Source organism: Carlito syrichta, unplaced genomic scaffold (genome assembly GCF_000164805.1).
Source record: "Carlito syrichta isolate Samal-C Ts95f unplaced genomic scaffold, Tarsius_syrichta-2.0.1 Scaffold249669, whole genome shotgun sequence".
Classification (NCBI taxonomy): domain Eukaryota; kingdom Metazoa; phylum Chordata; class Mammalia; order Primates; family Tarsiidae; genus Carlito; species Carlito syrichta.
The window spans coordinates 196,296-221,945 of NW_007193765.1; the positions used below are offsets into that span (position 1 = coordinate 196,296).

At 35.8% G+C, this 25,650-nt stretch overlaps 1 protein-coding gene across 1 annotated transcript in view; it reads right to left on the bottom strand.

Moving 5' to 3' along the window:
* WRN (Werner syndrome RecQ like helicase) overlaps positions 1–25,650 on the bottom strand; it is a 125,924-nt gene that overhangs the window by 16,797 nt on the left and 83,477 nt on the right. The window contains 7 exon segments of the mRNA XM_008051979.2: positions 4,304–4,418; positions 6,832–6,944; positions 7,143–7,218; positions 12,565–12,638; positions 14,091–14,166; positions 14,740–14,837; positions 14,914–15,084. Of these exon segments, the coding sequence (XP_008050170.1) occupies positions 4,304–4,418; positions 6,832–6,944; positions 7,143–7,218; positions 12,565–12,638; positions 14,091–14,166; positions 14,740–14,837; positions 14,914–15,084 (723 nt within the window).

Consider the following 25,650-nt stretch of genomic DNA (forward strand, 5'->3'; position numbering starts at 1 on the left):
CCTAATTCACCCATCTCACCCGAGCAACATTTTTTTTTTGTTTCCCCAGATGAAAAACGTCCTCAGTGGGAAACGTCTGCCTATGTGGAAGAGATGAAACAATAAAATGGCAGAAGCACTAAAAGGCATCAAAATTGATGAGTTCAAAAACTGTTTTGAGCAGTAGAAAGAGCATCTCAATAGGTGTACTGCATCAAACAGAGAGTACTTGGAAGGTGACTGAAACTAAAAAATGTAAGAATAAGTACACAATTTTTTATAAGTAAATTCTATTTTTTGAGAGTCCCCCCTTTTATGACCATTAACCACAGAAAAAAATAACACAAGTAAAGCCTCTAAGTAACAGTCAAAGGATTCCTTTTTTATGAGGAACTCAAAAGGAAGTTGAATGTTTTTACATATTGATTTATAAAGGTAAAATAATGTTACAGCACATAATTTTTAATAAAATATTTCTTGTAACAAACATTTCCTTGTCTCCTCACTAGCCAATAAAAAGGAATAAAAAGGAACTATAATGTGAACAATTCTCTCTAAATTAGTCCCCTAATACCCTGGAAATGAATATTGAATGAATGAATAAATTAAGTCAATAGTCAAATTTAGGTATTATAACCAAAAGTTCTGCTAATCTATCATAAGAAAATATAATTATATAAATAAAGCTATATATTAAAAAACTATATATAATTATATATGTAAGTACATATATATATGTACATATAAATTTCAAAAGATATTTCCCAACTAGAGCTCTAAACTTTAAGCATTAGGTAAAATTTTAAATATACTTTCTTAAGAGCTGCTTTTTTTTTTTAAAAAGGGAGGGATTGAAAAAATAGGATTAATGAAGAAATACTGAAAATTTTTTAAAGCTTGAAAAAAAGGTAAAGGGAGAAACAACTAACTTTTTAACCACACATAAAAGGTAGATTAAAACAGCATACTGCAGTCATAATAAAAACTGTTAAATAAAGATGAGCCTACTCTTGATAAATAATATTGATATTTTGTTAAGGTTATCATGTTGTCTACTATATGAGGAAGAATATTTATGAGCTTTCCTTTGAGAAATAAATTTACTTTTTGCTTCTACATTCTGTTAGAGAGTTAAATTTTAAAAATATTAGATGAGTATTAACACTGCTTGGTGAGAAATATAAATGCTTTTGTTTCACTTTTTCCATGCTATATATATGCTGCCTAATGTTAAAACTTGAATTATCTAACCTAAGGCAATAAAACGTACTTTCCAAACCTTTTTGATGGTTTCATTTTACGTGGTGGTTTCATTTTACGTATGGAAGAATCTCAGAACTAAACTCTCACATCAACACAAAAGACGATTTCACTCAATCCTACAGGTGGGGATTTCATGTTCTAAGCATATGATAGGTTTAAATAAAACAGAGCCAGGTATTACATGTTCCTGTCTCTATTTTACAACTTCAGAATACTTGCATTTTGCAGATTTTAGGAAGCACACGTCAATACAAAATAGTTATTTTTTTGAAGAAACCTTGCTGGCTGCTCAAGCTGCTCCCTAAACTGTGGCATTAGTCATGATCTAGGTTAGCATTTGAGTCCTCATCCTCACAGTTTTAGAAGTCTAATGTGTCTTGTTACAGAGTAGTTGTGTTTTGGAGAGTAGATCCACATTTGCTATCTCTGTGAACTTGGTTTCATGTATGTGTGTGTGTGTGTGTGTGTGTGTAAGTTTATGTATTAGAAAGCAAATTCATTTATTTATAGTGAGGCATAAATGGAAAGTTTCACCTGTGTGGTCTGTCCTGTAGAAGAAAGTTGTTTGGCAAGCTTGGAATATAACAAGGAAACTTCTGATGATAGTGTCTTAAGTAGTCTCTTAATAATCAAGGTAGGTTGAAGCATTCTCCTTCCAACTCAACTATAATATTCAAATTTAGTAAGCCAAAATATCTTCTCTCTGAACAATGCATAGGTAAGTTTTGCCTACTTTTATCCCTGTGCCTTTCCTACCCTGTATGTTTCCAAAATTGACCATTCTCTATCCACATAGTCATTAGTCTAGAGTATGATTAGATTAGACTATTGCTCCTAGAATCACATTCTAGCCCTCCCTTCTTGAGATTATTACTTTGGATTACTTTGCTGAGTATTTTAAACATTCCTAAATCCTTAGTTGTATGTTTACAGATTTTATCATCTCTTTGTCCCGTAAATCCTAAAATCTTTATGAATTTGCCAATATAACTAATAGGGAGGGAAGGGCAGGCACTAAAAACATAATTTTCATAAATTTCTATAAATTATTTTAGCACTTTTTTTTACTAAATAGCTACTTCAATGTGTTTAATACCTATGCTATATTTGTAACTTTTTATTTGTATTGTGACAGTATTTAAGTTTTATGTCAAAATTTAAAATATATATCAAAAACTTAATGAAATTGGTGAATAATAAAACAAACTTAATAAACATAAAAATTTATTAATTAGTTTAATTAATAAATGGTTTCCATTTGCAGAGTAGTTCAGGCATAATTCCTAATCACAAAAATTAGCAGTAATTTTCTCTTTCATCCAGAAGGCTCACAAAAGTTTCAGGTCCATCCATTAAAGCATTTATCTTTTGCTTTCCTTCATTTCCTCTTCAAAAAAGGAGCTGAGAGAGATAATTCATTCATTATTAAATAATTCCACTAATTCATGAACGATAGTACCGTCAAGTGTCCAAAGAGAGGGAATGTATTCAATTACTTCTGGTAGGTATGGTCTTCTTTATCAAATCATTAGGGGACATTATGATTTCATTTTCAAAATATCCAATATAAAATATAAGGAATTTCCCCATGATATCTTTTATAAGAGTATGAAAAAGAATATTTAAAGTTACCATATATATTCTATAGCAAAAGAGAAAAATACTATATACAAAAAGCAAGGGAGTTTTCTACATATAGTTAAAAAAGGATTTTTCTAAAGCAGCATCTAGCTGTGCCTGATCAAAGCTTACAGGAGGTTCTTAAAAGTAAAGGATAGACAAGCCAGCACTTTGGGAGGGAGGCCACGGTGGAAGGATAACTTGAGGCCAGGAGTTCAAGACCAGCCTGGGTAAGAAAGCATTACAAAAAATAAAAAATTAAATACAATTTTAAAATATTTAAAGGACATAAAATATAATCCCTTAATACTGCCTTGAATGCATTTAACTCTTCCAGCTTTTTATAAGCATTCCATGTCTTTTAGTTTTCTAAGGTTGTTCATTGTTACCTTGATATGGGGAAGGAACTATCATTTTTATTGTGTAGGAAGGAAATAGAGACCCATAGAAGTAAAAGAACATGTTCGGGTTCACCAGGTAAACTACACAGAGAAGAACTAAAATCCTGATTCACAGAAGTCTCTCCACCACTGCCTCACCTTCTGTGGCGTACACAGCAGAGTCCGCATGTGGAGTTTAAAGAAAAACCCGATCTTTGTGGAAAGAGTCACTGATGTTGGTGGAAAGAGTCATTGATGTTGGGACAAGAAATAATAAAAGGGTATTGAAGAAAACACTATTAGAACTGAAGAGAATAACATGAAATCTACTTACTATCAAAAGACAACATTAGAATGGCACAGTAGCTACAGAACATGCCATGCAAAAAAAAAAAAAAGGGCTGAGTTCCTTACCAACTAACATCAATGACAACTTTGCAGCTTTAATTTCTAACTATCACATTTGAAAGTAAAAGTTAGAATCTATCACCCTAAAATAATGCTTCAAATTTTAAAGCAAAATCTCTCAATGATTTGAGCAGCCTGGACAACTACTTTAGCATCATTCTTTTATTTTTTTTTTTTGAGTTGGAGTCTCACTCTGTCGCCCAGGCTGGAGTGCAGTGGAGTGCACAGCCACCACAGCACTGACCTGCTGAACTCCAGCAATCTTTCCGCCTCAGCCTTCCAACTAGCAGGAACTACAGGGGTACATTACCACGTCCAACTAATTTATTTATTTATTTATTGTAAAGACAAGGTCTTGCCAAATTGCCCAGGCTGATCTCGAACCTGCAGGCTCAGGCAATCTACTCGCCTCAGCCTCCCAAAGTACTAGGATTATAGGTTGGGCCACCAAGCCCAGTCAGTATCATTCTTAAAAGTAGGTAACTGATGTGTTTTTACAGCAGATTAACTGTAGAAACGATATGAATTCATTTTCTAAGTGCCCTGTGGAAACGCAAATAAAAGGAGAAAATGTTGTTTCTGAAGGATGCTTTTGAAATGGTTAAAAAAAAATGTTTATTCTCTAAGAGGTCTTGCAAACCATAGTATTTTACCTGAATACTATTTGCTTGGCAGAAATGTTTGATGACATCCAACAGAGGGGCCAACATAGCAGCTTTGCCTTCAGAAACGCCATCAATCCATTTTACATGTTCAACTGTAGTTGGTCTGTATTTACCAAAAAAATCAAGAAACCATAGAAATAATATCACTTCACCAACAGAGTCAATATTCAGCTTCTAACTGATACTTAATCTGAATAAATGTATATTTTTCTACAATCAAAAACAATGTATACAAATAGTCATGTTTTATCATTTCTTTCTTTGCTTTCCATCATTTATAAGATTTGCTTTTTTAACAATTTATGAATAAAAACACTACTGGCTCTAGCACCAAAAAAACAAAGTATCGACTAGTAAAATGGCCATTATCATAAAGGAGTAGGCTAACATCTAATATTCCACTCTTATTACTGATTTTATTGTTATTATTTTTATAGAAATGAATAGAGAAACAATGAGATTCTAACTGGGGAACTAAGAGGCTTAGAAGCTCTCTGAAGAAAGTCTCATTCATTATTTTCTTCTACAAAGTATTCACCTGTAACAGGAAACCTGTTAACTACTTCAGGCTTTTAGCTCCATGTTTCTTACTGTGTCTAATATCCGAGAGACCATACAATGTCTTCTTTCTAAAAATCTGCCAATCTAATGATTACTATGTTTAGTTATTTATCTTCTCTGAATTTTAAAGTATGGTCTTAGAATTATCCGATTTATTTTTTAACAAAATAATTATTGTAAGATACAAGCGCTGTGTAATATCATTAGAAAATTCTTCATAAATAAAGTAACATCTATTGGATGAAATTTAGTAACAAAAGCATGTTTTTAAAAAGAAACAAATGACAAATACAATTACCAAGCAACTATTCTTTCTTCTAAATATTTAATGACTACCTAATGTTTACTAGGCATTGTGCTAGATGCTATGGAAAACACAAAGAGACGAGGAACTAATATCTTTGTATTCCGAGAGTTTAAAATCAAGAAAATATAATAACATATGTTTACCATTAATTACAAAAAAGCAAAATATTGCCTTATGTGATAAGTGCCATAGAAGAGTTCATCCAAAAGTCTTATGTATTCGAGAGAGGAATTACTTTTCTGGTAAGTCCATAGGAGACTACCTGAAGGAAAAAGTAATAAAGCTAGATCTTGAAGGATTTCTTAAGAGAAGATCTGAAGAATCAAGAAAATTACAAGGCAGAAGCAATACTGTAAATAAATATACGAAAGTTGAAAAGGATTTTCAACAAATGGTAAACAATCCAAGTAAAAGAAACTATTGAAGATTCTGTGACTTATATGGAAAAGTAGGTTTAAGACAATAAATGGAGGGCCTTGAATCCTAAGCTAAGGAAATTAAGACAGTGAGAAACTATTTAAATAGAAGAAAAACATGATAAATGAAGATTAACTTGGGTACTCATATATCAGACGAAACAGAGAGACAGAGGATGAGGAAGGAGCAGTTAGGAGGCTTTAAAAATAGGCCATGGGAAAATAGTCTGAACTAGCATGGTGTCACTAAGAAGGTGGAGGAATATTTATTTAAAAAGGTCCGAAAACCATTTAAATAAGAAGAAGAGGATATATGTTAGAGGAATAAAAATAATATCAGAAGTTTTAAACATTAGGAATCTCTGATTAGAAATGTGATGATATGACTAACAAAATAAAGAATTCAAATAAAGGAGTTTTCGCATTCGCATAAAATATGTATAGAAGGTAGACAAAAAATGACTTATATATACTGAATCTAATTGCCGAAAACACAGCTGGTTTTCATTCACGTAGAAATGTGGAACTAAAGCTCAGAAAAGAGTTTAGCAAAGCAGCATAAGATGTCTAGTAGCCATCTCACAGATGTGAGAGTTGAAGCCAAGGTCATACTGCTGCTGGAGAATGGAGAGAGAGAAAGAGACCTCATCTATTGCCTGGATTCTTGACTTTGCCTCAAGAAGGAATTCCAGAGCAAGTTACCAGGTTGGTGAGCAAGTAGAGCTTATTAAGGTAAAAAGATACAATCAAAGGGAAGAAGAGTAGGGGCAGGTAGTCTCCAGAAGATAGCTGTTTTGAGGAAAAAGAGTTTGCACTCCAAGGAAGGGGAGTGCAAACAGTCTCAGAATGAGAACTGCCTCAAAGATGTCTTGGTGACTGGCTTTTATCTCCTCTGTAGAAGGTGGCTAGGAGGGAGCAAGGATTATGAGGGCCATGGATTTGTCTTCATTAGGGTATCTGGGCTGTGTGATGAGCTCATGTTCACTTACAATCATCAGGTCACCAAGAAGGTGGAGGGCCTGCTTTGCTCTCCTGACTCCAATCATAAACACCCTGGAGGTGTTTTCCAAAATTTAGTGACTCGCTTCCTGTTTCTTGTAGGACGAAACAGAGGTCGTATTTTTCCTGTACTTACTAGCCTACCACAATATTATCAACATATTAATGATATGCTTTACAAATCTATTACATTAGAAGGAAATAAATCAGAGTATCTGCAAAATATAGTTTACCTCATTTTGGCCATATCCACCAGTATCTTATTTGTTGCCAGAATAACAGGAGGAATATCCAATTTGTTGGCATGTTTCTGCCTAGCTTCTAACAATTTGCCATATAACACAGTCTGAACAACAACAAAAAAACACTTTAAAAAACGCGCAAGCTTCAGATATCACATTTTCCCATAAAATGAATATAAACAGAACTCTATCTCAGACACTTAGCTAAAGAACAATTTTAAAATACTGGCAACAGAATTTTAAGCATATATAGAATTGTAACTATTCTTCATAAGCTAATTACCTTTTCACAAAAGCTTTACCTGAGTCTCCTGTTCTTGGGCTGAAATAACAGGTTCTGAAGTGGGGTAAGATTTTCCTGGTGACTGCACCATGATACTGAAATATTTAAAAGAAAATAAATGATAAAAGCTTTTCTTTCTCCTTCTTTACTTTTTATTTTGTCCCCAAAATGAGAATATCTTTCCAAGTCAGTACTAACATTTATTCTTCACAACACCAGTAAGCTTATTTGTTAAGTAAATGACAAGTACCTAAATTTTAAACATTTTAGATCAAATTCATTCATTATAATGATAAAGTTAAAATGGCAGTTTGAACTGGTGAGAAACAATATGAGTGTAAAGAATGTAGAAAATACTTTCCTGATTGTTCAAGTCTTATTCAACACCAGAGAATTCACACTGGTAAGAAACCCTTTGAATATCAAGAACATAGGAAGGCCTTTAGGCATGAGATGCATCTTACTTTTAACATCAAAGAATTCATACTGGTGAGATATCTTATTGAATGTAAGGAATCTGGGAAGGCCTTTTCTTTTCTTTCACAGATGAAAAAACACCAAAGAATACACACATAAGTTGATGAAGCCTATGTATTTGAATACTGTCCTTTATTTACAATCGCTACTTAACACTACCACATTCATATTGGAGACAAACTTTAGAACTATAAGAAATGTGGAAAACAGTTTTATCTGTTCATCACTTATCCTTTTATATAACAGGAGTTGTACTGGTGAGAAGCCTTGTGAAAGTCAGGTATGTATAAAGATCTACTCTCACATTATACTCAATTATATAATTTACAGTATAATTAATATAGTATGAATAATATATAATGTATTTTTAAAACTCATGATCTTGCAATTATGCATTATGGAATGGCAAACAATACATAAGTGAAGAAAATCCAGTGACTCAGTAAATTTATTTTGCCTCATAAGTCACAATTTATTCTGTATCAGAATTTATACAGAAAAAATAAAAATTTTAATAGAAATAAAATATTCTGTTACTAAAAAAAACTCAAATCAAACTGCAATTTGAGTTCATCACAAAATTGATGTGTTTACAGAGCATTTGTTCCATTCTCTTCCTTAACCAAATGCTTTGAAAGAAAATATTCTTTATCCATACTGATGATAGCATAACATTTTTTAGTCTGATGATTATAATAAGTTTTTTTAACCTAATAGTATAGCAATTGACAATTCTTGCTATAACATCACAGTTTTTTGACTGGTAGAGAAAGAACATCAGTAAGAGATTAATCAAGTTACTCAGAATTTTCTTCAAAATCAAACAAAAGTAAGACAAAAGAACATGGTATGAAAGGTGTCAGGCAGCAAATTATAAAGAAAACTAATTTCTAAGAGAGGCATTTCTCATTGGTAAATTAATTATAAATAAGAAAAGTTATAAAAATGAAATTGTAGGCCAGGTGCGGTAGCTCACACCTATAATCCCAGCTACTAAGGAGGCTGAGGTAGAAAGATCCATTGAGGCCAAGAGTTCAAGACTCCTCCATGCCAAAAAAGAAAAAGGAAAGAAAAGAAAAGAAAGTATACAGCTTATATATAAGATATCAAATTTAAATAAATTCCTTCTTCATGGGGCTAGAAAGGAGAATATGTGTGATATTTAAGAAATTTATCAGCTGGGCACAGTGTCTCAAGCCTGTAATCCCAGTCCTTTGGGAGGCTGAGGCAAGAGGATTGCCTGAGTCCAGGGATTTGAAAGCAGCCTCGTCTCTACAATAAATCAAAAAAATTAGCTGGGCATGGTAGCGCATGCCTGTAGTTCCAGCTACTGGAAAGGCTAAGGCAGAAGGATCGCCTGAGCCCAGCAGGTCCAGGCTGCAGTGGCCATGAGCATGCTACCGTACTCAAGCCTTTGTTTCTCTTGGGTGACAAGAGAAACAAAGAAAAAAGAAATTTCTCTGCTGAAAGAATTCAGAAACTACAACTAAAGTAAGATTTCATTTTTACAACCATCAAAAATTACCATTAAAATAAGTAGACTTGAGCCTGAGGGCAGATAACTCCAGTTCAAAGAATTAGTAACATCAGTTTACTCAAGAAAATTATAAGTTTATTTTAAGTTATATATTAACCTTTATCTTACTATTTAGGTAAACATACTAATGGTATGTTTAATTATTTCACAAAGAATGTTGTCATATATACTGGCAAAATTCTGAGTAACATATCCCTGGAGCAGAAATACATACAAAAAATGTTTAATAAAAAAATGTGCCACAAAGAAGAAAAATAACTATAATGAATATTACCAGACATATAAGTGATGACATTAAATCCATGAAATAAGAAAAGATTTCTATATACTATTAAAGATACAAGACCAAAAGAAAGAGTTCTTAGAAATTAAAAATTCGATAACTAAAATCAAAATTTCACTAGGTGGAAGGTGATAAAAAGTCAAGGATTTCTCCAAGAGAGTAAAAAAACAAAGACTGAAAGAAAAATCAGTAAAAGGAACACTAAAAGGCAAGCTAGAAAGAAAAAAGAAGACAATTATTAACATCAGAAAAAAAAATAAACGTAGTCATAATAACACAGTTTGGATTGGTAGTACATATATAATATTTGTGTAGTCAAAATGATGTAAAATTATTATAATACTATCATTATATTTAAGAGATGTCAAAACAAATTATTAATATGACCAAACTTATAATTATGTTGGTAGAGAAATGAAAGAAGGTAAATACACTATGATAGGAAGTCAGTAGAAAAACCTCTAAAATTGGCAAGTCATAAAATAGTAGTTTATGCTTGTGATTTAGAAATAAGCAGGCAAATGACAACTCAGCTAGAAGACTTGAGTGTGACAGTTTCTATTAAGAAAGAAGAAAGTGGGTTGGGGAAGGGTGTGGACTGGTGTGCTTTGTTACAAAGCTTTTAAATACCAACTGTATTTAAATGAATTTTAAAATAATAGTTATTGATATATAAGTATCCGGTTCACTTCTGTACACTAAGCCCATATATTTAAATTAATTTTTGGACTTCTCCACAAGTATCCCAAACTCAAGTTATCTATCACTAAACTCCTGATTTAAAACAAAATCAACTTCTTCCAAACTCCTGTTAATGATGATATTTTGACTTTCTCTCAGGAATCACAAATATTCTTAATGGCATTTAGAATGGCAAATCCTTTCCAGAAGGTTTTCGGTTGACTTCGCCCAGATCCATCACAGAAATCACTCTCTCTGGCAACTACAGCCTTATGAAATATGTTTCTTAAGTAAGATTTGAAAGGTGAAATTACTCCTTGATCCAAGGACTGCAGAATGGATGCTGTGTTAGTAGGCATGGAAGCAACATTAATCTCCTTGTGCGCCTCCATCACAGTTCTTGGTGACCAGGTACATTGTCAATGATCAGAAATATTTTGAAAGGAATCTTTTCTTTAAGCAGTAGTTCTCAACAGTGGGCTTACAGTATTCAGTAAACCATGCTGTAAAAAGATGTGCCGTCACCCAAGCTTTGTCGTTTCCTTTACCGAACTCAGGCAGATTAGATTTAGCATAATTCTTAAGGGCCCTAGGATTTCCAGAGTGCTAACTGAGCACTGGCTTCAACGTAAAGCCACTAGCTGCATCAGTCTCTAACAAGGGAGTCAGCCAGTCCTTTTAAGCCAGGCATTAACTTCACCTTTCTACCTGTGAAAGTACAGATGGCATCTTCTTCCAATAAAAGATGTTTCACCCACAGTGAAAAATCGATTGTTTATCAGTCATTTTCATCAATTATCTTCACTAGATCTTTTAGGTACTTGCTGCTTTGCCTTGTACTTTTTTATATAAAGGAGACAATTTCTTTCCTTAAATCTTAGGAACCAACCTCTGGTAGCTTTGAACTTTTCTTTCGCAGCTTCCTCACTTCTCTCAGCCTTCAATGAATTGAAGAGATATAAGGCCTTACTCTGGATTAGGCTTTGCCATAAGGGGATTTTGTAACCGGTTTGATCTTCATCTAGGCCACTAAAATTTTCTCCATATCAGCACTAAGGTCATTTTTCTTTCTTACCTGTGTGTTCACTGGAGTAGCACTTTTTTTTTTTTTTTTTTTTTTTTTTGAGTTGGAGTCTCAATCAGTCACCCAGACTGGAGTGCAGTGGCCGCTCCTGGTCACTGCAGCCTCGCCTGCTGGGCTCCGGCGATCCTTCCACCTCAGCCTTCCGAGTAGCCGGAATTACAGGCATGTGCTACCACACCCAGCTGATTTTTTTATTTATTGTAGAGATAATGTCTCGCTGCCCAGGCGGGTCTCGAACCCGCGGGCTCAGGCAATCCACTCACCTCAGCCTCCCAAAGGCACGGGATTACAGGCTGAGCCACTGAGCCCGGCTGGAGTAGCAGTTTTAACTTCCCTCAAAAACTTTTTATTTGCATTCACAACATGGATATTTGATACAAGAGGCCTAGTTTTTGTTCTACCTCAGCTTTTGACATGCTGTCCTAACTAAGCTTAACCATCTAGTTTTTGATGTACAGTGAAAAATGTATGGCTCTTCCTTTCACTTAAACACTTTCAGAGACCATTGTAGGGTTATTAATTGACCTAACTTTAATATTGCTGTGTCTCAGGAAATAGGGAGACCCAAGGAAAGGGAGAGAGACAGGGGAATGGTGGGTTGATGGAATAGTCTGAACACCCACATTTATCTATCAAGTTTGTCGTCTTAGATGGGCATGGTTTATAGCACCCCTAAACAATTACAATAGTAACATTAAAGATCACCAATCACAGACCACCATAACACATATAATAATAATGAAAAAGTTTGAAATATTGCAAAAATTACGAAACTGTAACACAGAAATAAGACAACATCACATGCCACTGGAAAAATGGTGCTAATAGAATTGCTCAACACAGGGTTGCCAGAAACCTTCATATTATAAGAAATGCCATATTTGTAAGGCACAATAAATAAAGCACAGTGCAATAAAATGAGGTAGGCCTTATATATTTAATACAAATAGACTTAAATAGTGTTTTGATAAAAGAAGTAGACAAATATAGATTTTAAAGTCCGCTCTACCACTAGCTGTATGCTCTTGAACAAGTTACTTAATGTCTTAACCCTTGGTATCTTCAACTGTAAAATGGGTATAAATAATAATAGCTAACTCATAGGTTGTTGAAGAATTAAATGACATATTACACATAAAGTTCTTAGCATTTAACACAGTGCCTGGGAAACAGTAATATCCAGGAAATATTAGCCATTAAATTAACATTAATATTATCATTTCATAGATTGCTTTAATAATTATAATACTGGAGGCTTATGCTTTAAATTCCTTTTGCCAGTGAAGTAGCCCAACATCTGATAGTACTTTCTATGTAGGAAAAAAGGGGAAAAGTGCTCATAAAATAAGGATAGAACATAAAAATATAGAACTCTGTACCTTTTTTTAGGAATGCTACTCCCAGAAGAAATCTTATCACACGGTTTGTAAGAATACATCATCTCCAAGTTATACTGCTTTTAAGCAAATAAAGATTCATTTAAAAAAAAAGAGAGAAGTTTCAAAACACTTTTTTAAAAATGTTAAATGTGAAAATAAGACATAAAATCTTACAATGATACATTTTCCTTTGACACACCAAGTCATCAAATGCCTGAAAATAAGCTCTTGAGTTATCAGCTTTTGGAGTTCTAAAGACAGAAACACAACCCAATGGTCTATTCCTCTCAAAACTATAGAAAATAAATGATCAAAAGAATGCTTTAAGATACAGCAAGGGCCAAAGTTGTAAAAACAATTCAATTACAGTCTGTATACTTCAATAAAGCAGAAAAGGTTCACCAGAAAATTTAATTCACCACATTTTTTTCATTATTCCCATGTTCTAATTAGCTGAAGTCTGCCTGTAGATTAGTATTTCATCTGTAATTGTTATCTAAGATCCAAAACAAAAAAAGAAAGTGTGTGTGTGTATGCACACCTACGTGCACATGCACATATGCAGATGAGGGTGTAACTTTTTTTTTCTTTTTGAGTTGGAATCTCACTCTGTCACCCAGACTGGAGTGCAGTGGCCACTCCCAGTCACCGCAGCCTCGACCTGCTGGGCTCTGGCGATCCTTCTGCCTCAGCCTTCCAAGTAGCTGGAACTACAGGCGTGTGCTACTAAGCCCGGCTAATTTTTGATTTATTGTAGAGATGAGGTCTCGCCAAGTTGCCCAGGCGAATCTCGATCCCAGGGGCTCAGGCAATCCGCTCACCTCGGCTTCCCAAAGCGCTGGGATTACAGGCTGAGCCACTAAGCCCGGCCAGAGGGTGTAGCTTTAATGAGAACATTATTTTATTTTATTTATTTATTTTTTGAGTTGGAGTCTCACTCTGTCGCCCAGACTGGAGTGCAGTGGCCGCTCCCGGCCACTGCAGCCTTGACCTGCTGGGCTCCGGTGATCCTTCCGCCTCAGCCTTCCAAGTAGCTGGAACTACAGGCGAGCGCTACCACAACCGGTTAATTTTTTGATTTATTGTAGAGATGAGGTCTCGCCAAGTTGCCCAGGCGGGTCTCGAACCAGCGGGCTCAGGAAATCCACTCACCTCAGCCTCCCAATGTGCGGAATTACAAGCTGAGCCACCGAGCCCGGCTGAGAACATTATTTTAATGAGAACTTATTTTTCTATCAACTTGAGGTATTATAACATGTAAAACCTTTAAGACAAATGAGTTAGAATTCAGGCTTAAAAGAATCAAAATAAATTACTTTCTCAAATACCTCCAATTCTTCTATTAGCCCCAGAAATCTCATACCACATATTTTAGTCTAATCATATCACTTCACTTTCCAAATTTTATGTCTTATTATATATACCATTTTCTCTTTAACTGAAGGGGAATTAAAATATAAAATTTTAAAACAGGAATTGTATCAATAAAGAATGAAATAAATAAGAACCACCTCTTTAAAACAAACCTTCTCCTCTGCAGTTAATTCAATTGGTACTTGATTAGGGGATTGCTGTTCAGTGCCTGGAGATACATTTTTTGAGCTGAAAAATAATAAAATTAAATTATTTCAAATGTTTAAATACAATTATCTAATTCATGAATCATTAGACTTTCACTCTCAGAAAGGTTAGATAAGATTATATTACCCTTATAGAACTGGTGATTTTTAAAACTGATGTTTTTTTCTAGAAAAAGCTCTGGAAGGTTTAAGAAATTAGAAAGAAAAAACTCATAGATGATCAACAATCAATAGCATAATGATATAAAGGTACTAAAAAGTAGGCAACCAGTGTATCTTCTTTTCTACCTTCTACACAGAAGAAGGAAATACAATATATAGATTCCTCAGCATTGATCTCAATGCTGCTGCTCTAATCAATGGGAAAGAAATTTTCTCAATAAAATGCTGTGGTCATCTACTGCCCATCAACTAAATGTTTTATGATTTATCTTTTCCCCTTAGTCCCCTGCCCCCAAACCAGCTAAAATAAGTATGTAGAAACAAACAGGTAACTCTTTTACCTGTGCAATGCCTATAAGTCAGTATATTTTGAATCATTTAAACAGCAACAACAAAAACCTCAGAAGTTAAAAGAAAAAAACTGAAAATGAACCTAGGCAGAAGAGGCTTCTTTGGACACAATTCTTCATTAACTTGTAGGATGAGTCTCGGAGGAGATTCTGTATTGGCTTTGCCAAGCCAATTTCTACCCTATCAAAAGCAAAAAGAATCATTTATTGCACAGTGAGAAAATTAAGTCAAACAGGTACACTTAAACATTGTTTACCTTTTTTGTAAGGGTGCAAATTTTTGCAAATTTGTTATGTCCAGGAACTTCTGTCAAGAATCCCTCAGTTATAAGCTGACGGGAAAAACTTTTCCACCAACTCTCTGTTTGATCCTTGCCAGTGCCAAAGAAGTTGTGACTGTGATATTTATGTGCAAGACGCTGAGAATTCTGAAATGAAAAATGAAATCAGTATTTGAAAATACTTAATTAAACAGGCTAAGTAAAACACAAACCCATCTATTGATCCTTTGAATTTAACACTAACTTTCAGCTTTAAAACCCTACAAAATGTTGAGTAAAATGGAAGATGGCCAACAAGAAGCAGCTAGTGCAAGTCTCTCACAGTGAACCAAAACAGAGAGAGTGCCTCAACACTCAGAAAGGAATGAGACCAGCAGCATGAGACACCATGGTCCATCCAAGAAGCAACAGGACCCAGTGTGCAAAGAATAGAAAAATCAATCAGCCTGGCTGGAGACACAGCACACTCATCCAAATCACCAAACAAATCACAGAGGAGGAGGTGACTGAGTGGAATTCAGGAGGTCTGTGCTCCTGCCAAAGACTTAGAAGCCCTGTCTTGTAGGACTCCAGTCCCTCACAGGAAACTGCCTTACCCATAGCTGTGCTCTGTTGAAACCCACATGGAGTGGTCCGAGCAAAACAGCCCTTAGTGGCTATAGTCACCATTTCCTAGAAACTGACCTCTTGTTGACAGCTGCATTCTAGCCACTCTGGGAGGAACCAGAAAAGTCCTGAAGCTTTCAACTGGAGCAACTATGGTGAGAAAACCTGGGGACTGCTATATTTTTACACTCTAAACACAAACTGCCTAAGGCAAAGGAGGGGAAGCGGGGCAGGATCCTTGATCAGAAACCCTTCTGTAAAACAATGTTACCTCAGCAGCCAGGGGACCGCTTACCAATCCCCACTGGGTTAGCCAATTGTGCACAGAGGTGGGTAGCTGGAATGCTTTGCGCCTCCCCCAACCCCCTCCAGGCTCAATACTGACAGGGAACTTGGGTAGTACCTATAGCCCCACTCATCACCTAGGTCTTCTGTATACTTCCTTGGGGCAACACAGACCAAGCAGAAAGACCAGAGGCACCATCGCAGCTGACTGTCTTCCACAAGAACCACCTCCTGGTTGGAAGTCAACTGGCACAGCACATTACATCTGAGAATATCTCAGTTACCACCACTATCTGAGCCACTCCGGCCCCTCAGGATGCCTTGAGCCTGTGCAAATACCCAGCAGAGCACTACCACAGGTAGCAACTGAGAAGCCCATCACACCAAGGAAGCCCTAAAGAGTCTACATAATCTCCCTGCTAACCTTATTAGAGCTGGAGTTTGCAACCGCCAGTGTGAAATCAAAGAATGGGTCGGCCTGGTTCAGTTCTACCTAACATCCCCTCTGACTCTCTAGAAATAGCAGCAAATTTACAGCATTCTAGGGTAATGGCAACCCCACAGGGAGCCATCCTTTTGGGCTCGGGCTAGCACAAGGAATAGAATCCCACTCCTTCCCTGCAAAGAATTTCAAGATTCCTACAGATGGACAGAGGTGCACGTTTCATCTGAAAATGTGGAACAGAATAGGGACATAACAGAAAAGTGAACTGTTTTCCTGCCAACCTACTAGTAGAGCTTAAGTGGCTCCCCCACCATCCCTGATAAAAACAACACACTTCACTGAGAACACCCCCAACTGCCCTCATGAAGACTGAGGAAGGGATATTGTGTATAACCACCTGCTTCGTCTGGACTCTAACCAAAATGAAATCTTTGAAATTCCAGAGGTAGAATTCAAAAGGTTGATTTTAAAATTGCTCAATGAGATCCAAGAGACAGTTGAAACCAACATAAATAAATTAAATCAAAACAAAACTATTCGGGACATGAGTCAAAAATGCTCCAAAGAAATAGACACTTAAAAAAATAAACAAGCTGACTTCTGGAAATTACTCATTTAAGGAAGTACAAAATGCAGTGGAAAGTTTTAACAGTAGGCTAGAACAAGTAGAAGAAAGCATCTAAGAACTTGAAGACAAGGCTTTCTAAATAATCCAATTAGACAACAACAATAAAAAAAAAGAATCAAGAGAATGGAGCAAAGTCACCAAGAATTTTAAGACTGTGTAAAACATCCTAAGAATTACAGGTGTTCCTATAAGAAGAGAAAGGAACAAGTTTGGAAAGCCTGTTTGAGGGAATGATTGAGGAAAACTTCCCTGGTCTTGCCAAAGATGTAAACATCTAGATTCAAGAAGCCCAAAAAGAGCCGGGCTCGGTGGCTCAGCCTGTAATCCCGCACCTTGGGAGGCTGAGGTGAGTGGATTGTCTGAGCCCACGAGTTCGAGACCCGCCTGGGCAGCGAGACCTCATCTCTACAATAAATCAAAAAAAATTAGCCGGGCGTGGTAGCGCGCCTGTAATTCCAGCTACTCGGAAGACTGAGGCAGAAGGATCGCCGGAGCCCAGCAGATCGAGGCTGCGGTGGCCGGGAGCGGCCACTGCACTCCAGTCTGGGTGACAGAGTGAGACTCCAACTTACAAAAAAAAAAAAACCCAAAAAACTCTTGGAAGATTCATTGCAAAAAGGTCATCCCCATGGAACAAAGTCATCATTTTATGCAAAATGAATGTGAAGAAAAAAATTATAAAAGTAGTGAGGCAAAAGCATCAAATAACGTACAAAGTTAAACCAATCAGATTAACAGCAGACTTCTCAGTAGAAACCCTACAAGCAAGAAGAGACTGGAGCCCTATCTTCAATCTCCTCAAACAGAATAACAATCAGTTAAGAATTTTGTATCATGCAAAACTAAGTTTCATAAATGAAGGAAAAATAAGGTCTTTCTCAGACAAGCAAACATTGAGGGCATCTGTCACTACTAGATCGGTTCTACAAGAAATACTCAAAAGCATTCTAAATATTGAAACAAAAGATGTAAATACACCAGTAGAAAAACAATGGAAATCATAAAGCTCACAAGCCTTATAGAACACCAACACAATAGAGAGATAGAAAAAAAGAAACCAGGTAACAACCAACATGATGAATGGAATAGTACCTTACATGTGATTATTAACCCTGAATGTAAATGGTTTTACTACTCACTTCCAATATATAGACTGGCAGAAGAGCACAATCCAAATATCTGTTGCCTTCAAGAGACCCACTTAACACATAAAGACTCCCACAAACTCAAGGTAAAGGCATGGAAAAAAATATTCCACCCAAACAGAAACTGAAAACAAGCAGGATTAGCAATTCTCATACCAGTTAAAACAGACTTTTAATTACAACAATGGAAAATGACAAAGAAGGGTATTATATATGAGGAGGGAACCAAAAATTGAATTTATTAAAAATTGTGTATTTATTCTTATGTGTTTAAACTTCAGTCATCTTCAAAGTACTCTCTGGTGTGATATAACTATCGAGATGATCTTTTCACTGCTCAAAACAGTTTTTGATCTTGTCAACTTTGATACCTTTTAGTGCTTCTGTCATTTTTTGTTTCACCTCTTCCACACTGGCAAAACATTTCCCTTTGAGGACTTTTTTCATTTGGAGAAACAAAGAAAACATTGCTTGGGGCAAGATAAGGTGAATAGAGAAGGTAAGGCACAGGAGTCATGCTGTTTTGGATCAAAAACTGCTGAACTCTCAATCACAGATACACTTATAAGCCATCCATCAATGCATCAAGAAATGGGCAAACATGTTGAAAGAACCTAAAAAAAAAATTCACTGAGGCCAAATGTAGCCTCTCATAACAATGCTAGCTGGTACACTGAGGTTGATGAGTTCCTAGAACACTTTCCTAGCAAGGGAAGCCTGAACTAAAGGGGCTCACCTTTTAAAAATAAGTCCTGGGCTGGGCTCAGTGGCTCACCTTGTAATTCCAGCACTTTGGGAGGCCAAGGTGAGTGGATTGCCTGAGCCCGCGGGTTCAAGACCCACCTGGGCAACTTAGCAAGACCTCATCTCTACAATAAATCAAAAATTTGCCAGGCGTGGTAGCGCACGCCTGTAGTTCCGGCTACTTGGAAGGCTGACGCAGAAGGATCACTGGAGCCCAGTAGAGCGAGGCTGCAGTGGCCAGGAGCGTGCCACTGCACTCCAGTTTGGGTGATAGAGTGAGACTCCAACTCAAAAAAAATAAATAAATAAATAAAAATAAGTCCTGTAATTTTGGGTCCCCCTTGTAATGGCAAAAGGATCAATCAAACAAGAAGATATAACAATTTTAAATATATGTGAATCTAATACCAGAGTGTCCAGCTTCATAAAACAAATTGTATGTAACTCAATAAACATAATCCATCATATAAACAAGTGTAAGACCAAGAATCACATAATTACCTGATCAGAAGCAGAAAAAGCATTCAATAAAATACAACATCTCTTCTTGATTAAAACTCTCAAACACTTATATATCAAAGAAACACTCTTCAAAATATTAAGAGCCTTCTATGAAAAACCTGCAGCCAACATCATGTGTAACTAGAATAATCTGAAAGCATTCTTTTTTAGAACTAGAATATGTCAAGAATGCCCACTCTCACCCCTCCTATTTAACATAGTACTAGAAGTCCTAGCTAGAGCAATCAGTCAGGAGAAAGAAATTAAAGATATCCAAATAGGAAAAAAGGAAGCTAAATCATCCTCTTTGCAGATGATATGATGCTATACCTAGAGAACTTGAGAGAGTCTGTTAAAAACTTACACTGATAAATGATTTTGATAAAGTCTCAGGATACAAAATCAATGCACAAAAAAAAATTGCATTTCTATACATCAACAAGGTGGCTGAGAATGAAATTAAAAAAACACAATCTCATTGACAATAATTGCAAAAAAAACCCTCAGCACCCATCACCAAGGAGGTGAAAAACGTTTACAATAAGAACTACAAAACACTGCTCAAAGAAATCAATGACAACACAAACAAGAGAAAGAACATCCCACACTTATGGATTGGAAGTATCAAGATTGTCAAGATGTCTATCCTACCCAAGGTAATCTACAGATTCAATGCAATCCCTATCAAACTACCAGCATTATTTTTCACAAACCTAGAAAAGGAAATACAGAAAATTGATAAGGAAGCAAAAAAGAGCCCAAATAGCTAAAGTTCTCCTCAGCAAAAAGAACAAGGCTGAAAGCATCATACTTTCAGACCTCAAGCTTTACTATAAGGAAGACTACAGTAACCAAGACAACATGGTACTGGTACAAAAATAGACACATAGATGAATAAAACAGGACAGAGAATCCAGAAATAAAACCACAGACCTTTAACAAACTCATCTTTAACAAAGCCAACAAAAACAAACATTGAGGAGAGATACCATATTTAGCAAATGGTGCTGGGAAAACTGGCTAACCACATGAAGAAAATGAAACTGGACCCCTACCTATCAAAATTAACTCAAAATAGATCAAGGATTTGACTGTAAAGCCCCAAACTATAAGAATCTTAAAAGAGAACTTAGAGAACAACCTCCTGGACATGAGATTAGTCAGTGAATTCATGACTAAATTCACAAAAGGAAATGCGGCAAAAAGTAGATTGACAGGCGAGAGCTCATTAAAAAGGTTTTACACAGCAAAAGAAACCATCAAGAGAATAAGGAAACAGCCCACAGAATGGAAAAAAAATTTTGCCAGTTAAGCATCCAACAAAGGCCTAACATCTAGAACTACAAGGAACTCAAAAAATAGGAGAAAACAAACAACTCCATTAAAAAGTGGGCAACTGACATAACAGACACTTCTCAAAGGAAGACATTCAAGTAACTACCAAACATATTTAAAAATTACTCAGCTTTACTAATCATCAGAGAAATACAAATCAAAACTACAATGAGATACCAACTCACACATTCAGGTTGGCTATCATTAAAAAGTCAAAAAACAACAGGTGTTGGTGAGGCTACAGAGAAAAGGAATGCATCTACATTGTTGATGGGAATGCAAACAAGTTCAACCTCTGTGGAAAGTCATGTGGTATTTTCTCAAAGAACTAAAAATTGAGCTACCATATGATTTACCAATCCCATTTTTGGGAATATACTCAGAGGAATATAAGTTGCTGTACCAAAAAGACACCTGCATACATAAATTCAATGAAGCACTACTCATAATAGCAAAAACATGCTACCAACCCAGATATCCATTGAAACTGAACTGTATGAAGAATGTAGTACACACACGATGGAATACTATTTAGTCATAAAGAAGAACAAAATCATGTCCTTTACAGTAACTGTCATTTATCACATTATTAGAAAAAAACAATCCTAAAATTCACATGGAACCAAAAAGGAGACTACTCAAAGCAATCCTAAGCAAAAAGAACAAAGCTGGAGGCATCATATTACATGATTTCAAATTATACTGTAAGTTTATAGTCACCAGAAACAGCACAGTACTGGTACAAGAGCAGACATATGAACCAATGGAACAGAACAGAATTCAGAAATAAACTGAAATACCCATAGTCAACCGATCTTTGGCAAAGCAGACAAAACCAAATACTGGGGAAAGGACACTTCATTCAACAAATGGTGCTGGAAAAATTATAGCTACAGTCAGAAAAATGAAACTTGAACCTTATCTCTTACCATATACAAAAATTAACTCTTGAGTTGATCGATTAAAGACTTACATGTCAGACTTAAAACCATAAAAATCCTATAATTAAATCTAGGAAAAACTCTTCTGGACATTGACCTAAGCAAAAAAAATTATGACTAAAAACCCAAAAGCAAATGCAACAAAAATAAACCAGTGAGACTTAATTTAACTAAAAAGTTTCTGCAGAGCAAAAGAAATAATCAACAGAGCAGATAGGCAATCTACAAAATGGGAGAAGATATTCACAAAATATACATCTAGCAAAGGACTAATATCCAGAATTTACAAATTAACTCAAATATGTCAGCAAGAATAAAGCAAATGACCTCTTTAAAAAGTGGGCAAATGACATGAAAATACATCACTCAAGATGATATACAAACAGGCAACAAATATATGAAAAAATGCTCAACATTACCAATCACTAGAAAAATACAAATTAAAACCACAATGAGATATCACTTTACACCAGTCAGAATGGTCACTATTCAAGAAACAAAATACAATGATGCTTGCACAGATGTAGTGTAAAGGGAACACTTAAACACTGCTGGCAGGAGTGGAAACTACTACAACCTCCATAGAAATCAGTATGGAGAGTTCCCAAAAAACTATCTACCTCAAGGAACAGAGGTTATCATACAAAAAAGACACCTGCACTTGTATGCTTAGCACAGCACAATTCATAACTGCAAAGATGTAGAATCAACCCCAATGCCCACTAACTGATCAGTGGAGAAGAGAAATATGAGGGAGGTGTGTGTGTGTGTGTGTATGTGTGTGTATGTGTGTTTGTGTGTGTTTACAGACACACACATACACATATATGGAATATTATTCAGCCATCAAAAAGAATGAAATAGTGTCTTTTGTAGCAACTTGGATGGAACTGGAGAACATCATCCTAAGAATAAATATCAACACCAACAAAGTTCCCCCAAACCCACAAAGACATGGACACTAAACAGCATGATGCTAAACAACTCCTGGGTCAACATGGAAATCAAAACAGAGATCAAAAGATACCTCAAAATAAATGAAAATAAAGAAACATCTTACCCTTTGGGATGACATGGAAACAGTACTAAGACGGAAATTCATATCTCTACGAACATACACGAAGAAAGTAGAAAGATCACAAGTTAACAGCCTAACAAATCACCTAAGGAAGCTGGAAAAGCAAGACACCACCCTAACTTCAGCAGAAGAATCCAGATCATTAAAATAAAAGCCTATTTTGGGACACTGAAAACAAAAAGATAATACAAAAAAATCAATGAAACAAAAGCTGGTTCTTTGAAAAGATAAACAAGATTGACGAACTCCTAGCTAGACTGACCAAGAAAAAGAGAGAAAAAGCCCAAATAAATACAATCAAAAATGCAAAAGATCAAGTCACAACTGACCCTGAAGAAACACAAAAGATTATCAGAGACTATATGTACACTTGTATGGAAACAAACTTGAAAACCTAAAGGAAATGGAGGACTCTCTGATATCACACAACCTCCTCAGGTTGAAACAAGAAGAAATCAAGACCCTAAATAGAGTAATAACAATCTAGGAAATTGACTATGTTATAAGAAAACTACCTACAAAAAAAGCCCTGGAACAGAAGGCTTTCCAGCAGAATTCTACAAAACATACAAGGAGAAACTGATACTAATCCTATTAAAAAGAATTCCAGGCAATTGAAAAAGATGGAACTCTGCCCAAATCATTTTATGAAGCTAACATTACGTTGATACCCAAACCAGGTAAAGATCCAACAAAGAAAGAGAACTACAGGCCAATATCCTTGATGAACATAGATGCTAAAATTCTTAACAAGATTCTAGCAAACCGGATCTAGCAACACATCTCAAAAATCATCCACCATGACCAAGTAGGCTTCATCCCCAGAATGCAGGGCTGGGTTCAACATTTGCAAGACCATAAACATAATTAAATACATCAACAGATGTAAAAACAAAAACCTCATGATTATATCATCAGATGCAGAAAAAGCTTTTGATAAAATCCAGCACCCCTTCTTGATAAAAACCCTCGAACATCTAAGCGTAGATGGAACTAACCTCAAAATAGTAAGAGCCATCTACAAGAAACCCACAGCCAGCATACTGTTAAACAGACAGAAATTGAAACCATTTCCCCTGAAAACTGGGACAAGTTAAGGATACCCACTCTCATCCCCCCTCCCCCGTTCTACATAGTTTTGGAAGTCCTTGCTAGAGCAATCAGACAAAAGAAGGAGATCGGGGTACCCAAATAGGAAAAGAGGAAGTTAAGTTATCCTTCTTTGCAGACGATATGATTATATACCTCAGAAACCTCCTTGTACTGATAAAGGACTCTGGCAAAGTCTCAGGGTATAAAATAAATGTGCAAAACGCAGTCACATTCCTATACACTAACAATAAACAAACAGAAACCCAAATAAAAAGAACAATCCCATTCACAATAGCCACAAAAATAAAATAAAATACCTTGGTCATCCTAACCAGAAACGTGAAAGGCCTTTACAACAAAAACTATAAAACACTGCTTAAAGAAATCAAGGATGATACAAATAAATGGAAAAATACTCCATGCTCATGGGTTGGAAGAATCAACATTGTTAAGCTGTCCGTCCTACCCAAGGCAATCTACAGATTTAATGCACTACCCATTAAATTACCAGCAGCATTTTTCTCACAACCGGAAATGACAATACAGGAATTCATATGGAAACATAAATGACCACGAATAGTCAAAACAATTTTCAACAAAATAAACAAAGTGAGAGATATCATACTCCCAGACTTTAAACTTTATTATACAGTTACAATAATCAAAATAGCCTGGTACTAGTAAAAGAACAGGCATACAGACCAATGGAATGGGATAGAGATTCCAAAAACAAACCCTCAATTTCTCAACCAACTCATCTTTGATAAAGCCTCCACCACCTACTACTGGGGAGAGGAGAACCTGTTCAGTAAATGGTGCTGGAAAAACTGACTGACCACATGCAGAGATTAAAATAAGACCCCTACCTATTACCATACACAAAAATTAACTCTAAATGGATCAAAGAGCTAAATGTAAAACCTCAAACTATAAGAACTTTAGAAAATGCAGGAGATACCTTTATGGAAATTGGAACTGGCAACCATTTCCTGATTAAAACCCCAAGTGCCCATGCCATAAGAGATAAGATAGACAAGTGGGACCTGATCAAACTGGAAAGCTTCTGCAAAGCCAAAAAAAGCCATCAAGAGAGCAGGGAGACAACCCACAGATTGGGAAAAAGTATTTGCCAACTGTATGTCTGACAAAGGTAACATCTAGGGTCTACGAGGAACTGAAATGCGATGAAAAGAAAAAACAAACAGCCCATTACAAAGTGGGTAAAAGATATGAATACACAACTTCTCAAAAGAAGACATACAAGCAGCCAACAGATACATGACAAAATGCTCAGCTTCACTAGTCATCAAAGAAATGCAAATTAAAAACACACTGAGATACCACCTAATTCCAGTCAGGAGGCCATCAACAATAGCTCAAAAACAACAGATGCTAGAGAGGATGCAGGGAAAAGGAAACACTTCTACTCTGTTGATGGGAATGTAAACTAGTACAACCTCGTGGAAAACAGTTTGGCAATTCCTAAGAGGTCTAAAAACTGACCTTCCATATGACCCCATAATCCCCTTACTGGGAATAGACCCAGAGGAATTCAAATCATTATATGAAAAAAGATACCTGCACATGTATGTTTACTGAAACACTGTTCACAATAGCAAATACATAGAACCAACCGCATTGCCCATCAACAGATTACTGGATTTAAAAATGTGATATGTACACACAATTGAATATTATGCAGCAATAAAGAAGGACAAAGTTATGAGATTCACAGCAACTTGGATGAACTTAGAGTCTATAATACTGAGTGATCTATCACAGAAACAAAGAACTGAGTATGATGTTCTCACTCATAAGCGGACCTTGAACAATTATCATAATACTATAAGAAAAGGATTGGCAGTAGCAAGAAACTGTGGGGGGGGAGGCGGGACTGGCAGTAATGGGAAACT